The sequence below is a fragment of the Phycodurus eques genome, chromosome 5 (genome assembly GCF_024500275.1).
Source record: "Phycodurus eques isolate BA_2022a chromosome 5, UOR_Pequ_1.1, whole genome shotgun sequence".
Classification (NCBI taxonomy): domain Eukaryota; kingdom Metazoa; phylum Chordata; class Actinopteri; order Syngnathiformes; family Syngnathidae; genus Phycodurus; species Phycodurus eques.
The window spans coordinates 20,001-35,495 of record NC_084529.1 but is presented as its reverse complement, the minus strand read 5'-3'; the positions used below and the strand labels follow the sequence as shown (position 1 = coordinate 35,495).

The window sequence follows — 15,495 nt, the reverse complement described above, 5'->3', positions numbered from 1 at the left end:
TCCCAACTTCATTGGAATTGGGGTTGTATACGACTCACGTTAATGGCCTATTTTGAGTTCAAGACGGCGAATTTCACCGAAAGGCGACTGATTTGCATGTATGCATAATTGATATCGTCCAGTGCCCACAGATCAATCTGAAAATTAAACGATTTGTCTTACAGCTGATGGGACTGCTTCCATGACTGGTTGTAGGTCTGGGGTTGCCACCCGCTTCAAGAACGTGCTGCCCTTTATTCTGACAAATCAGTCACACAGGTTGCCACTAGCCTCTGGTTCTTCAGCAAATTCAATTCATTAAATTTAATTAATATTCTTGTTAAATATCAGGAAATATTTAACTCACCGTACAACTATTCCTCAACATTTAACCAGAGAAACTTGAAGTCTCATCAAAAAGCAATGAGTGAAAATGAAAAGGGATATAGTTTAAAAGAGTTGTTCTGTACCAGACGAGATAGCTTAGTTTCAGAATCAGAATCATCTTTATTTGCCAAGTATGTCCAAAAAACAAGGAATTTGTCTCCGGTAGTTGGAGCCGCTCTAGTACGACAACAGACAGTCAATTGACAGAGAACACTTTTGAGACAAAGACATTGACAAAAAAAGTCATTCTGTGCATGCAATATTGTTGTCCCTTGAAAGTATTATTTCATCTCTGGCCAATGACGTTGAAAACAGGATCTCAACAGTGAAAGCACAAGGGCTCACAAGGTTTGTTGCAATAACCCATTTCGTCTCTGGCCCTCTTGATATCCTTGAGGGATTGTGTAAAAGTCAATTGGGACAAACCTTGGACTTTCTCACTGTCAACAGTCATGTAAATGCATCATTGCAGGCTGTTACTGCTCTTGAGAGAGCTAATTCCCAGACTTTGATTTAATGAATTGCTTCTCCATATTTACCCAACATAATGCCCCAAGCACTTCTGACTCTCACTTTCCCAGATATGGATGCAAAGAACTGGAGAAGTTTGTTGACTTTTTGGGGAAGAGCAAAACAGATGAGAATGGCACAATTCACCATAACATGGTTGAACCTGATGAGGTCGTGTTAGAGTGGTCAGTGACCAAGAATGTCACGGACCAGCCCAAATTCAAGAAGCTTGACATGGAGGCTTTCTTTCAGCAGCAGTTGATGAAGGAAATTGATAATTATCCCAACATCTGTAAATTAGTGGTGATTGGCCTGGTCTGCCCTGTCACATCTGTGGACAGTGAGAATGGTTTCAGTCGATACAATTTGCTCAAGACAAATATCAGAAACGCTGCGATTGGCTGGCGACCAGTTCGGGGGTACGCAGTCTCTCGCCCGAGGATAGCTGGGATAGGCTCCAGCACGCCCGCGACATTAATGAGCAGAAGCGGTGTCGAAAACGGATGGATGGAAATATCCAAAACAGGTTGAAGATAGAGACAAAAAATAAATAGGTCCTTGTTTCAATTGAAGGACCAGAGTTTGACCAGTTTCCTTACAATGATTCATTTCAGCAGTGGGTGAATGTAAAAGATTGGACCAAGTTCCATGCCATGGTTACAACTACAAGACAGCATAATGACCATAATCTCATTGCAATTGGAATGATTTTTTTTTTCTATACAGCCATTGTAGAAGGCATAAGAACATTTTCTGTGTATTCTTGCATTTGTTGATGCACTTTGAGAACGTGAATTTTGTTTCACACAGTAATACACTGTTCTGCACTTCATGAGTTGGTGGTATTCAATTTAATGTTTGTCATTCTGTTTTAATTTGCTAGTAGAATATAATAATTTTCTTCACTGATACTGTTATAGTAATTTTATATAATAAAAGTTTTGTTTTTAAACCTTGGTTTGACTTTTTTTTAATGCTAAACAACAGAAGGAGAAAATGGGTGTTGAACAACAATGAAGAACAAGATGGTAAAATTCATTATTTTATTTATTGGCACACTTCTAAATCAATTATTTATCTCCAGGATCAGTAATGTCGTCACAATCATCAGTCCTAATTGATGACAGGGTAGTTTTAATTGGCCCATATTAAAAGCTTATGGACTTCCTAGTGAAGAGGACTGGCTAATTATGTCGAAATGTTTAGCCTCATAAACACGAGTGATGTTGCGGCTAACTGCACTCAAGTTTGGCTTGGAGATTTTTATACTGTTTAGCCACATTGGCTAAGAGGTTCCATGACCCAGTGCCACCCCGGACTGTGTGAGAGGGAGCACTAAAACAGGCACTTGTGCAGGTGCTATCGGATGACATTTTTACTCGCGCACACTGGAAAAAGGGTCACATATGCGACCATTTTGGTAGCAGTCGCAAGCCCTGTATCACACACACACACACATCCGTTTATGTATGTTTAATGACACAATACCATGTTATAATTTAAACATCCGGTGTACTCCACTCACTCACCCCAATCTCCTTGAATAGGCTGCAGAGATCCTGCTGCTGCTCCAACAAGTGGATCACTGCCTCCTGCAGCTGCTGACCATCTCCTTGCTTTGGTTTCTTGACAACACGACCAGCTGGGAATGTAAGCAGCCAGATGAGCAAAAACATGCTTTGACATTTTCAAAAGGTTCAGAATGTTTGACATAATTGATAATTTCCATTCAATTGGGAGTCAATTCAATTTTAGCAATTCTGTTATGTAGAAAAGTCACGTGGTAGTTGTTGATTCGTCCTCTTTGCAGGAAGACGTCGATATGTTGAATGAAGACTGTAGATGTTGAGCAAGAGCAATATTGATTCCGACTACATTCAAAAGCTAAAATCGACGTTTTTGTGTCAGTAAAGTTGCTAGTTCGAGATGTCCACTTACCGAGAAGGCTCCACAGACTTCTTTTCTGAGAGACAGAGTCACACGAAGCACTCAATGACATTTCAATGAACTACGGAAAGGACTTCCTGCTTCCAAGACCTTTTAAATTAAAGTAACACAAAGATGTTTTCAGTTCCTATGATAAATCACTGTACTGTATTTCTATTTTACAAAACGAGTCGGCCGGGAGCGGAAACGGAACTGCTGAAGTGTCCTGTCACTCACTTCTGAATATTCGGCGAATGACCAATGAGCAGCCAGCCTGCAGGCGGGGGCGAGACTTAATTACACGTACTGCCAAGAGGGGTCCATCGGCAGTGTGAAGGCAGCAGGGGTAACGTCACTGCGACTATCCCTCACGCAGTTTGCCTTTATACTCGAGCGCAACCCACGCGCGCAGTTTTGAAAATGTACTGCAGTTCTTCTCCAAGTCGGGGGTGTCGCTACTGCTGGTATTGGCAGGGTGGAGTTTCCTCTGCATCTTTTTGTCATTTCCGGTAGCCGGTTTTACTTTACTTTCCGTAACAAGGAACAAAGCAACAACAATGGTGACCGTGGAACAGTGTCAAATGGGCCTAGTTGACCAGATGATACGTTTAATTATGCTGCAAAATCGATCAACAAGGCAGGGGCATAGGTTATATGTGGAACCGAGAGAAACGCGGAGCACGTCATCACCGCATGTGACTAAAACGGACCAATCACGAGAGATGATCTCCGCGGCATTCGACGCGCAGCAACAATTTTTATAGCTGTGGCTTAATCCGCAATACTATCATGCAGAGGTTTAAGTCTGTCATTTCCTTTACTGACCATATTCGTCATTTTAATATACAGGGCCGACGCTTCAACTGTCGCGGGCGCGTCTGTGTGTATGTGTCCGCGCGCGCGCGTACGTACATTAAATGGCACCTTAAAAATTAGTATGCCTAACTTGTAAATGGTGAATCCACCGTCTTCTTCTTTTGCTTTCGGCTTGTCCCTTTTGGGGTCGCCACAGCGCATCATCCTTTTCCATGTAAGCCTATCTCCTGCATCCTCCTCTCGAACACCAACTGCCCTCATGTCTTCCCTCACGACATCCATCAACCTTCTCTTTGGTCTTCCTCTAGCTCGCTTGCCTGACAGCTCCATCCTCATCATCCTTCTACCAATATACTCACTATTTCTCCTCTGGACGTGTCCGACCATCGAAGTCTCATTTCTAATTGTATCCAACCTGGTCACTCCGAGAGCGAAACCTCAACATCTTCATTTCCGCCACCTCCAGCTCTGCTTCCTGTTGTCTCTTCAGTGCCACTGTCTCTAATCCATACATCGTGGCTGGCCTCACTACTGTTTTATAAACTTTGCCCTTCATCCTAGCAGAGACTCTTCTGTCACATAACACACCTGACACCTTCCTCCACCCACTCCAACCTGCTTGGACCCGTTTCTTCACTTCCTGACCACACTCCCCATTGCTCTGGACGGTTGACCCCAAGTATTTAAAGTCTTCCACCCTTGCTATCGTTTCTCCCTGTAGCCTCACTCTTCCCCCACCAACCCTCTCATTCATGCACATATATTCTCTCTTACTTCAGCTAATTATATATATATATATATATATATATATAGTTCTGAGGACCCGGGTTCAATCCCCGGCCCCGCCTGTGTGGAGTTTGCATGTTCTCCCCGTGCCTGCGTGGGTTTTCTCCAGGCACTCCGCTTTCCTCCCACATCCCAAAAACATGCATTAATTGGTGACTCTAAATTGACCGTAGGTGTGAGTGCGAATGGTTGTTAGTTTGTATGTGCCCTGCGATTGGCATGTAATCTCTACAATACAACTGAATTTGTTTGTTTAAATATTTTCGACAGGAAGTATAAATAAACAACGAAATGTGGTTGCCCACCTGTGCACTTGTTCTCTCTCATGTGGATTCTGAACAGAATTAACCAATCACATTCAAACTACTGTTAATGGGAGTCAGCACACATTTACCACAATGTGAAGAGCCTCTGATTAATCCCAACTATACTTTCGCTGTTTAGTAGTTTTTTGCTTTCAAGCAGAAGCCTAAAGGATTTGCGCCAACACTGACCGCTATTTCTTAGGGTTCATTATTCCATTTATCTTATCTCAGGCCCCAGTTCCAACTGAAGAAAAACAGCCCTACAGCATGATGCTTCCACCACCTTGCTTCACTATAAATAATGGTGTTGTTTTGATGATGAACAGTGTTGTGTTTGTGCCAAACATACCTTTTGGAATAATGGGCAAGAAATTAAACCTGGGCGGCATGGTAGGTGACTGGTTAGCACATATGCCTCACAGTTCTGAGGACCAGGGTTCAAATCCAGCATCGGATGTGTGGAATTTGTATGTTCTGGCCATGCCTGCGTGGGTTTTCTGTGGGTGCTCTGGTTTCCTCCCACATCCCAAAAACATGCATGATCAGTTAATTGAAGACTCTAAATTGTCTGAAGTTGTGATTGTAAGTGCAAATGGTGCCCTGCAATTGGTTAGTGACCAGTTCAGGCTGTACCCTGCCTCTCGTCCAAAGATAGTGAGTGAGGATAAGTGGTATGGAAAATTGATGGATGGATCCAAGTTAAACCTGGGTTTCACTGGAACTTAACAACATCTCTCAAACACACATGGGAAACATATGTCCAATGAAACCAAGGGTGAACTTTTAGAGCAGTGGAAATGTGTTTTAGTTCGAAATAAAAATCAGTGTTAGCACTGAACCTTCAAGCTTCTGCTTAGAAAGCAGAAAAAAATGCCAGGAAAAGCCTTCTAGAACAACAACTTTATTTTGGGATTAATTATAGGCACTTGAACTGGTGGTAGATGTGTGCTGACACATCTACCACAGGAATTTGAATGTGATTGGTTAATTCTAAACATGGCCACATACCCAGTTATAAGAGGAAGCACACACTTCCGCAACCACATTATTTCAGTTTATTTTATACTTCCCCTCTCCAAAAGTTTCAAAAGTATTTTCAATTGAATTATATCACAATCATATACATATCACTGTAAAAACAGTTTCATTGATGCTTTTATTTTTTTCCATTTCACCTCCTTAATATTCAAGTATGTGGATACACAGATCCAAACACAATCAATAACAAATACTTTCAAAACATCATTATGTTCTCATTTAAAGCACAAAACTCTTGTTCGCAATCCTCCCACTAAGACACATTGAACCACTTGTAAACATGATACAAATCAATCTTTGTGTTTTGTTTAGAAAAGTAATTTAGTACAAAAATATATTTTCTTCTATATGTATTTCTTTCTTCAGAATTGTTACACTATGTAGCTCACAGGATAATATTTACAGAAATGAGACAAAAAGAGCTTAGGCGAGTATAAGGCCATTGGTTTACATGAAAAATATGAAAGGACGATTTACAAAAAGTCACCCACCGAGTGTTCTGCTCATAACTGAAAACAACCAGGCATGCAAAATGGTATAAGCTGTTTTTTCCCCACAGGTAGGTTTAGCAAGTTTATTTTTCCCCAAGAAATTGCATCTACAATCAGTTGTCACTTCCCGTACTTGTGACAGAGGGCCCACACAACCAGTGCCGGGTGTAATATGCCAAAACTATGAGAAGCATCTCAGAGGTGCTGCTGAGGGCCACAATAAAAGGAGCTTGTGACACAAAGTCGGCCTCCATCCGGCGGAAGGATAGCTGCATGACGGCGAGGGCCAGCAAGCTGTTCTGGACGCCCACCTCAATGCTCACCGTCTTCCTCTGCGTTGGTGCCATGCCCACCAATTTAGCCAGAACCGCACCAACGAGCAACCCGAGCAATGGCACTGTCAAACCGACAGCCACAATCTGGGGCCTGACGTTGGCCAATATGGATGCGCCCATTTGGTAGGCCATGAAGATTCCACCAATAATGAGCACAAAGCTGAAGGGCCTTATGAGTCCTAGCAAAACACGAGTGAGGGCGGGCAGGCGTAGCTTGACCAGCATGCCAAGAGAAATTGGGATGGCAATGAAGAGGAGGGTGCCGAAAATCTTCACAAATGGCACATGCAGCGCAGCGTGCACCCCCAGCAGATGACCATACAGAGCGGACGACAGAGGCATGGCTGCCGCCGCCACCACTGTAGACGCCAGGGTCATTGAGATGGCGAGGGTGACGTCTCCTCCTAGCAGCAGACTGTAAAGGTAGCCGCCTCCGCCGCCCGGGGCAGAGCATGTGATCACCAGGCCGAGTGAGAGCGCTTTGGGTAGAGAGGCCAGCCGAGACATGCTGTAAGCATACAACGGCATCACCAGGAACTGACCCAACACCCCGAGGAGCAGAGGTACAGGGCTCTTCAGTAGAGCTTTCAGTACCTCAACCTCCACCTTGCATCCAAAGGCACACTTGTTGACAAAGATGAGGGGAAGCAATGCAAATAGCACAGGGTTCTCTGAGAAATGGGACAGTCCACCTGACCTGATGAGTTGTGTGGCTGGGTCATCATTCCCAGGGGCCACCACGATGCAGTAATCTGTCCTCTCCTCGATCAGAATGGGCAAAGAGTCCTGGGACAGGTCCAACAGCTTGATCTGAAGCTGAGCCCTTCCAGGGAAACCGGAGTGGATACCGATAATGTAGCTCCTTCCAGGTCCTGCATGACCACTGTCGCTCACATTCAGGATGGAGAGGACTTCTGGGTCCAAGGAGCGCACTTTCACGGTCTGTTTCCAGCTCTGACGGCCTTTCCTGTTAGCTTTCGGGCTCCGGTATTGGCTGGAGATTACAATCACGCCCTTGGTGTTTTCAGGGAACTCGAATTCCTGTGACGAACCGTCTCCAATCGTGATATACCTGCTGATATCTGCCGTCAAATTGGAGGGGTTGCTGTGGTTGACGGTCTGATTTACAGTGGCCCACGCCCGGTCCGCTTCGCCGGTAACAAGGAACAGACAACAGATCGTAAATAGCGTCCTCATTGTATTCTCTGACACTTCTCCCCTGCCACGCTGTTACTCCGCGACGGCAAACATTGCCATTGTTGTCTCCGGTGTAAAACAAAAGCGTTTCGGTTCTACATGTCGTACGTTTCCCATTTTCGAGCTGCCATTATACCGGAACTAAAACATCACCCCGCCCTGTCCAGTCAGAGGCGTGCAATTGACAGCGAACGTCGAGACACAGGAAATCCAACAACCACGTAGATTTCTCCATAAGGGGGTGGCAGCCAGCAATACTCGCTGCTAAAATGTCCGACTCGAACAACCGGCATCTCCTCTACTCCTTTTTTGTCTTTGTTGATCCATGGGCTGACGCAAATCGAAAGAATCATATATACATACTGTTGTTTGCTTACGGTTCATAGACGAGTAAGACCCCCGTTCGGCGGAATGTATATTCTATTATTCCGGTTATTGCTTTCCAAAATAAAAAAATCCTTAATTGGGGAATTGAGAGGAGCCCATATATTGTGGGTGTTTGTGCACGTTCAATTAAAATGAGTTGTAAGTGATACTTATAATTGCAAAGCCACATTTTTAATGCATTTGGGTGGTCATTGTGACCAAAAGAATGCGTGTAATTTTAAAACTACAACCCACTTCCGGTGTCGCCGACGGCAACAATTTTAACATAACCCCCAAGTCGCACACAAAGCATCTCTACTCCCTCAGCCAATAACCGTGGGACTCTAGTGGGAAAGGGAATACCATGATTTGTATTCACTTGGGGTAGGCGGTGGAGGGGCAAGGATTAGTCATACGCACTTCAAAACCCTATACTATTTTATAAAATTAAACAAGAAATAATATGTTCATCTAAATGAAGAACAGCTTCTATGTCTACAGTTTTTACCCCATCTACTACCACACTCCTTTTGTCTGTTTAATCTGTATTACTCCTCATTTCCCATTGAATCACTTCTAGTTTATGTCACATTCCATAATCCTGCAATATCATGTGGCACTGATCCACTCTGCTCTTATTGAACAATCAGCACAGCCACTTATCTCTTGCCAGTTCTCTGAAAGGCTGCTGCCAAATTGACGATCCCTTGTTTGTTTTACACAACTGGGAAACCTGACACTACTGCCCATCTCAGTCCTGCAGCATGGGAATGCAAGTCGGCCAGCTTTCTTGTTGACATGAGAGGCTTTTGCCCTGTCATAATTCGATATATCGTGGGATTTTGAGTGTATGCTGTATTTTTTTATGTGTGGAAAAATAAACGCATCCAAGCCTAAAACATCCACCCACCATCCATTTTCTATGCCACTTCTCCTCACTAGGGTTGCGGCCGTGCTGGAGCCTATCCCAGTTATCTTTGGGCAGAGGCGGGGTACACCCTGAACCGGTCGCCAGCCAATCGCAGGCACATAAACAACCATTTGCACTCACATTCACACCTACGGGCAATTTAGAGTCTTCAATTAACCTACCACGCATGTTTTTGGGATGTGGGAGGAAACCGGCGTACCCGGAGAAAAACCATGCAAGCACGGGGAGAACATACAAACTCCACACAGTGAAGGAGTGGTTAATACAGTTCTGAGTTTGGGGTTCAAATTTGGGCTTCATTGGTTCTTCATGGAGTTTTTCCATGTTCTTTCCATGCTTGTATGGGTTTTCTCCAGGTTCTTATGTTTCCTCCCAAATTCCAAAAACACATTTCTTGGGTTAATTGAAGACTCGCCGACGTCTGCCAAATTCAGCTCGTAACTGAAGTGGCTCCTGGATGACTTCGGGTAAGAGGTCCTGGACAGGCCAATGGTTAATTTAGTTGTAAACATGACCTTTAATATTCATTCATTCATTTTCCATACTGCTTATCCTCACAAAGGTCACGCACGTGCTGGAGCCTATCCCAGCCAACTTTGGGCGAGAGGCGGGGTACACCCTGAACCGTTTGACAGCCAAAGAATCCTGTCAAATTCTTGTTAAAATATTAAGGACTATGTTCTTATTCATAGTGACCACATGCCAAGAATTTGCACTAGGACACTATATATTTATTTAATTACTTAAATACAAATCCAAGCCCATCAACTGACCACCATCTTCTGAGGGGAGTGGTCCAAGGTGTAGGAGGATCACAGACGAGACTGATGCTTCAGACTCACCAGAAGGCACCATCCTGTTCAAGAGGCGACAAATTGAGACACAACAAAGGAAGCGTCCATCACAAGTGGTTTCTGGGCGGCTGTGGATCACTAGGGATAGCGAGTCGTCTAGTGGGAGCTGGTTTGAATCCCGGCTCCGACTGTCCGCATGTCGAAGTGTGCTTAGGCAAGACACTGAACCCTAATTTGCTTCCAGTGGGCCTGGGAGCAGTCGCCCATTGGTGTATGAGTGAATGTGAGGCTTTGTAAAGCGCTTTGAGCACTGTCATAGTGTAGCTAAAGCAATATATAAAAGTGCAGTCCATTTACCATATTCAACATATTACTTTAAGGTTGCCTCCACAGCAGTGATTGTAGAAAAATGTACAATTCAAACAGGACTAAATGAAAAATGAGTGCATGCATGCCAAACTATATACACCAATAACTATTGATGTCTGCAATCAACACAAAAGACACTATTCAAATTGAAGTCTGTGCTGGACAATTGGGAACGTTTTATTTTCGAGATAAGTGCTACAAAGATGTTTTCTCAGTATAAATAAGACCCCTTTGTAATAATGCACAAATGGAAAAACAGGAAACTGTAAAACTGCGGTGGCACGGTGGACGACTGGTTAGAGTGTCAGCCTCACAGTTCTGAGGACCCGGGTTCAATCCCCGGCCCCGCCTGTGTGGAGTTTGCATGTTCTCCCCGTGCCTGCGTGGGTTTTCTCCAGGCACTCCGGTTTCCTCCCACATCCCAAAAACATGCATGAATTAGAGCCTCTAAATTGCCCGTAGGCATGACTGTGAGTGCGAATGGTTGGTTGTTCCTATGTGCCCTGCGATTGGCTGGCAACCAGTTCAGGGTGTACCCCGCCTCCTGCCCGATGACAGCTGGGATAGGCTCCGGCACCCCCGCGACCCCAGTGAGGAGAAGCGGCTCAGAAAATGGATGGATGGATGGATGTAAAACTGCTCAGTCACTGGTCAAGGCCTAGCTTCTATCTTGATGTCTGCTCTTACAAGTTTCAAAGAGAGAATCCTTTAGTCAAAGCACTTAACAAATGTATAAAGAGCCATGATTTAAAAGCAACAACAACAAACATCTGCTTATTGTAAACCATTCAGATGCCTTTAAAAACAACATCCATCCATCCGATTTCTATACAGCTTATCCTCACCAGGCTCATGGGCGTACTGGAGCCTATCCCAGCTATCTGCTCACCTAAAATTGAACTTAGGTTTACAGCTTCAGAATCATTTGTTTACATTATACGGTTTAGCATGCATTTAAGCTCCATACACTTGAGTATGGAGGACGAAGAGTGCCAAAATTAAATTAATACATTATTAAATAAACGTTTCATTAAGTATGAAATGACATTTAATTCTTTATCTATGCATTTATTTTATTTTGTGACTCTTGGTCCTCCATACTTGGGTGTCTCACCTATAAAATACAACAGATATATAACGATGTTCACAGAAAAAAATACAAACATGATTGGTCAACTCAACACTGCAAAAATAAATGGATAGTACGTGTATGACAGCCTGAGCTAGAGTGAGCTAAAGTTCTGTGAGCTAAAACATCTCTCATCTGCTTTGTAGCAGAGGAAAATTCCTGACTTTGACGAAAAGTGTGCAGAGCTCATCTCACATCTCTCTCTTTCAACAACAGTCCTTCAGGCACTTCAATTCAGAGTAAGGTATTTACTATTTCACACAATTTGTGGATGGTGGCATGTGTGTAAATTAACAAAAAATCAAATCAAACATGACTCAGTGTAGTGTAATAATGTAAGGACTGTCCACTGGTGTACTCATTGTTAGAAATACCTGGGACTTGGATGAATGTGATGAGAGGATGAGACTCCTGGCTGGTTTGCAGACAGTAACACATTACAACAATATTTGACCAAAGCCAGGTACACAAGAGCAAAACATGTCCCACTCCCTTGTAATCACTTTAATTGTTGTGAATTAGAACTTTACATCTTCATTGTTGTCATTACACAGTAAGTAAAAACAGATTCATTTTGCAGAGGGGATACAAAGGAACAGGCACAATCTTTAGGCCAAAACAAGAAAATGTGAAAGTGATACATCCTCCTTGTAGGAACAGTTCAGTACAAATACCACCACCACCATCAAACTTGTCTTTTTTTCCCCACACAGCCGTGAGCCTAGTCCCCTCAGCTCCGCAGAGCTGCCAACCTGCAACATGAAAAATATAATCAAGCTCGAATTGCAAAGGCCTCCATTAAGAAATTTTTAAAATAAGTTAAAATGTGCTTTAAAAATATAAACATCAGTGGAACGTCTAAATTCAAATGCAATCAGGATCATACAATTAGGAATTGGACCACAAATTTCAGAAAAATATTTGAGTTTGAACATTAGTCATGCATGACATTATACAACGATTCCACAAATCTAACATAACAGGACAGACTTTCTGGGGAGATTTTTGGCTAAACACAAGAAGATGTTTAAGTGAACTGACATTTAAACCATGTCCCAAATACGTTTGTTGACAGAGATGCACGAGGGAGTGTAAATGTTGTCGAGTTTGAGTAGCTTTAGGACCGATTCATTTTTTTAGTCTGCATGTACATTGTTTTTTTTTTTTTTTTTATTAATTTTTATGAGAGGGAGAACATCATTTTATTCTGCAGAAGACACGTTTTATTTCCGTGTTTGAGGGAGACAGCTGTCCTCTCCAAATCGAAAATGTTTATTTTTTAAATTTGGAGCTAAACTGTATCTCACCAAGAAAGGGAATCATACAACATTCATGAAGCAAGCGAAACAAACAAACAAAAATAAAAGGAAGAATCAGAAAGCCATTTATGAGTGAAAAGAAAGGCAGAGTCCGTCGAGAGCTTAGTGGCATCTGAACCCCACGCCAGGAGAAGACCAAAACATCCTACAATCACTTGTCAGGGCCAGCACACGGGCGCACGGACACCTCCGCAAGACTGCATAGATATGGAGAACCTAGGGGACCACACCCCAGATACTCCCCCAGCAAGAGAGATCGTCCCACTACTCACAGTCAGGCCCGGTACACACACACAGACAATTGGGCTGTTTTTGTCCCGATTTTGCCCTTTCCCGACTAAGGACGTCAAACGTCAGACAGTCTTATCTCTTATAAGATTATCCTTAGGTCTGAGGTGTGTTAAAAGTGGATTTGTCCCAATTATAGGGTCCGAAACGGGTTGGGGCCGACAACCTTAAAGGTCCTGTATTTTGGCTATTTAGACCTCCACAGAATGACTCTTTAACATGGACTTAGTATAAAAGTGTCAATTTCATTTAAAAAAAACACCTTGGTTTTGTCATACAAGTGTTGAGAAAAAGCCCCTCTGGCAGCTACTTCTGTTTGACCCAGTTTAGTATCTGCTTTGTCCATATTTGGCTAAGACCCCCCCGCCCTTTCCTCTGATTGGTTGCCTCCATGTAGAAGACATACTTGTGAGAGAGCGCTGGCTCGGGAGCGGAAAGGGAAGGTGGAGATCTTTGCTAGTGACATAAATAAGCTCGAGAAATTAAAATGACCTGATTGCTGGTCCACTGTTCCACGGCCAGGACAAAAACCACACTGCTCCTCGTGAATCTGAGATTTGACTTCCCGACAGACTCTCCTCTCCAGCACCCCTGAATAGACCAGGGAGACTGAGGAGTGTGATCTCCCTGTAGTTGGACCACACCCTCTACCACCCCAGTCTGCCAATCCAGAGGCACTGTCCCCGATGTCCATGCGATGTTGCAGAGGCGTGTCAAACTGGACACCCCGACAACATCCAGAGCCTTCAGGAACTCCGACCGAATGTCATCCACCCCCGGGGGCCTTGCCACCGAGGGGCTTTTTAACCACCTCGGTGACCTCAACCCCAGAGATAGGAGAGCCTGCCTCAGAGACCTCAGACTCTGCTTCCTCATGGGAAGGCGTGTCGGTGGAACTGAGGAGGTCTTCGAAGTATTCTCCCCACGGGCTCACGACGTCCCGAGTCGAGGTCATCATTGCCCCATCCTCACTATACACAGTGTTGATGGTGCACTGCTTCCACCTCCTGAGACGCCAGATGGTGGACCAGAATTTCCTCGAAGCCGTCAGGAAATCGTTCTCCATGTCTTCACCGACGTGGGTGAAGTTCTGCCGGAGGTGGGAGTTGAAACTCCTTTTGACAGGGGATTCTGCCAGACAGTCCCAACAGACCCTCACAATACGTTTGGGCCTGCCAGGTCGGACCGCCATATTCCCCCACCATCGGAGCCAACTCACCACCAGGTGGTGATCGGTTGACAGCTCCGCCCCTCTCTTCACCCGAGTATCCAAAACATGCGGCCACAAGTCCGATGACACGACCACAAAGTCGATCATCGAACTGCGACCTAGGGTGTCCTGGTGCCAAGTGCACCTGTGGACACCCTTATGCTTGAACATGGTTTCGTTATGGACAATCCGTGGTGAGAACAGAAGTCCAATAAGAGAAGACCACTCGGGTTCTGATCGGGGGGGCCGTTCCTCCCAATCACGCCCCTCCAGGTCTTACTGTCATTGCCCATGTGAGCATTGAAGTCTCCCAGCAGAACGATGGAGTCCCCAGCAGGAGCGCTCCCCAGCACCCCCTCCAAGGACTCCAAAAAGGGTGGGTACTCTGAACTGCTTTTTGGTGCATAGGCACAAACAAAAGTCAGGACCCATACCTCCACCCGAAGCCAGAGGGAGGCTACCTTCTCGTTCATAGGGGTGAACCCCAACATACAGGCGCCCAGCCGGGGTGGTCATTAAGTATAGCTACATCTGCCCGGCGCACCGTTGGCTACTCTAGAGTGGAAGAGAGTCCAACCCCTCTCAAGAGGACTGGTACCAGAGCCCAAGCCGTGTGTGGAGGCGAGCCCGACTATATTTCGTCTGAACTTCTTAACGTCACACACCAACTTGGGGTGCTTCCCTGCCAGAGGTGACATTCCACGTCCCGAGAGCCAGCTTCTGTAGCCGGGATCGAATCGCCAAGGTCCCTGCCTTCGGCCACCACCCAGCTCGCACTGCACACGACCCCTACGGCCCCTCCCACAGGTGGTGAGCCCATGGGAAGGGGGACCCACATTACCCTTTCGGGCTGTTCCCGGCCGGGCCCCATGAGTGCAGGCCCGGCCACCAGGCGCTCGCCTTCGAGCCCCACCTCCAGGCCTGGCTCCAGAGGGGGGGGCCCCAGTGACCCGCTTCCGGGCATGGGAAAACGTCATCCTGATTTTTTTTAAATCATAGTGGGTTTTGGAGCTGTGCTTTGTCTGCTCCCTCACCTAGGACCTGTTTGCCATGGGTGACCCTGCCAGGGGCATAAAGCCACAGACAACTTAGCTCCTAGGATCATTGGGACACACAGCCCTCCACCACGGTAAGGTGACGGCTCAAGGAGGGGACTGAAATATCACACATCCATAAATATTCAGACCCTTTGCTGTGACACTCACAAATTTAACTCGGGTGCTGTCCGATCATCCTTGAGATTGTTCTACACCTTCATTGGAGTTCAGCTGAGTTTGATGATACTGATTTGACTTGATTAGGAAAGCCATACACCTGTC

General features: G+C 45.1%; 3 protein-coding genes across 10 annotated transcripts in view; all 3 read right to left on the bottom strand.

Annotated features, from left to right (window-relative positions):
• The window catches only part of LOC133402600 (Fanconi anemia group A protein homolog), an 81,229-nt gene extending 77,139 nt beyond the window's left edge, over nucleotides 1-4,090 (bottom strand). For 6 of the 8 annotated variants that reach the window (XM_061676508.1, XM_061676513.1, XM_061676514.1 and 3 more), the window contains exons 1-2: nucleotides 2,815-3,005; nucleotides 2,406-2,518 (exon numbers count right to left, since the gene is read on the bottom strand). In XM_061676508.1, the coding sequence (XP_061532492.1) occupies nucleotides 2,406-2,518; nucleotides 2,815-2,875 (174 nt within the window). In that variant the 5' untranslated portion in view covers nucleotides 2,876-3,005. Of the gene's footprint in view, nucleotides 1-2,405; nucleotides 2,519-2,814; nucleotides 3,006-3,039; nucleotides 3,122-3,977 lie in introns of those variants that run through there. The other 2 variants (XM_061676510.1, XM_061676509.1) reach the window with 2 other exon arrangements.
• A 1,656-nt stretch (nucleotides 4,091-5,746) lies between these two features.
• Nucleotides 5,747-8,164, bottom strand: slc10a3 (solute carrier family 10 member 3). The gene has a single exon (XM_061676686.1). It carries the CDS (start codon nucleotides 7,768-7,770, stop codon nucleotides 6,352-6,354), a length of 1,419 nt encoding a protein of 472 aa, XP_061532670.1. The 5' UTR covers nucleotides 7,771-8,164; the 3' UTR covers nucleotides 5,747-6,351.
• Nucleotides 8,165-10,381: 2,217 nt separating this feature from the next.
• The window catches only part of chmp1a (charged multivesicular body protein 1A), a 16,322-nt gene continuing 11,208 nt past the window's right edge, over nucleotides 10,382-15,495 (bottom strand). The window contains exon 7 of the mRNA XM_061677234.1: nucleotides 10,382-12,111. Within this exon, the coding sequence (XP_061533218.1) occupies nucleotides 12,090-12,111 (22 nt within the window). The 3' untranslated portion in view covers nucleotides 10,382-12,089. The remainder of the gene's footprint in view (nucleotides 12,112-15,495) is intronic.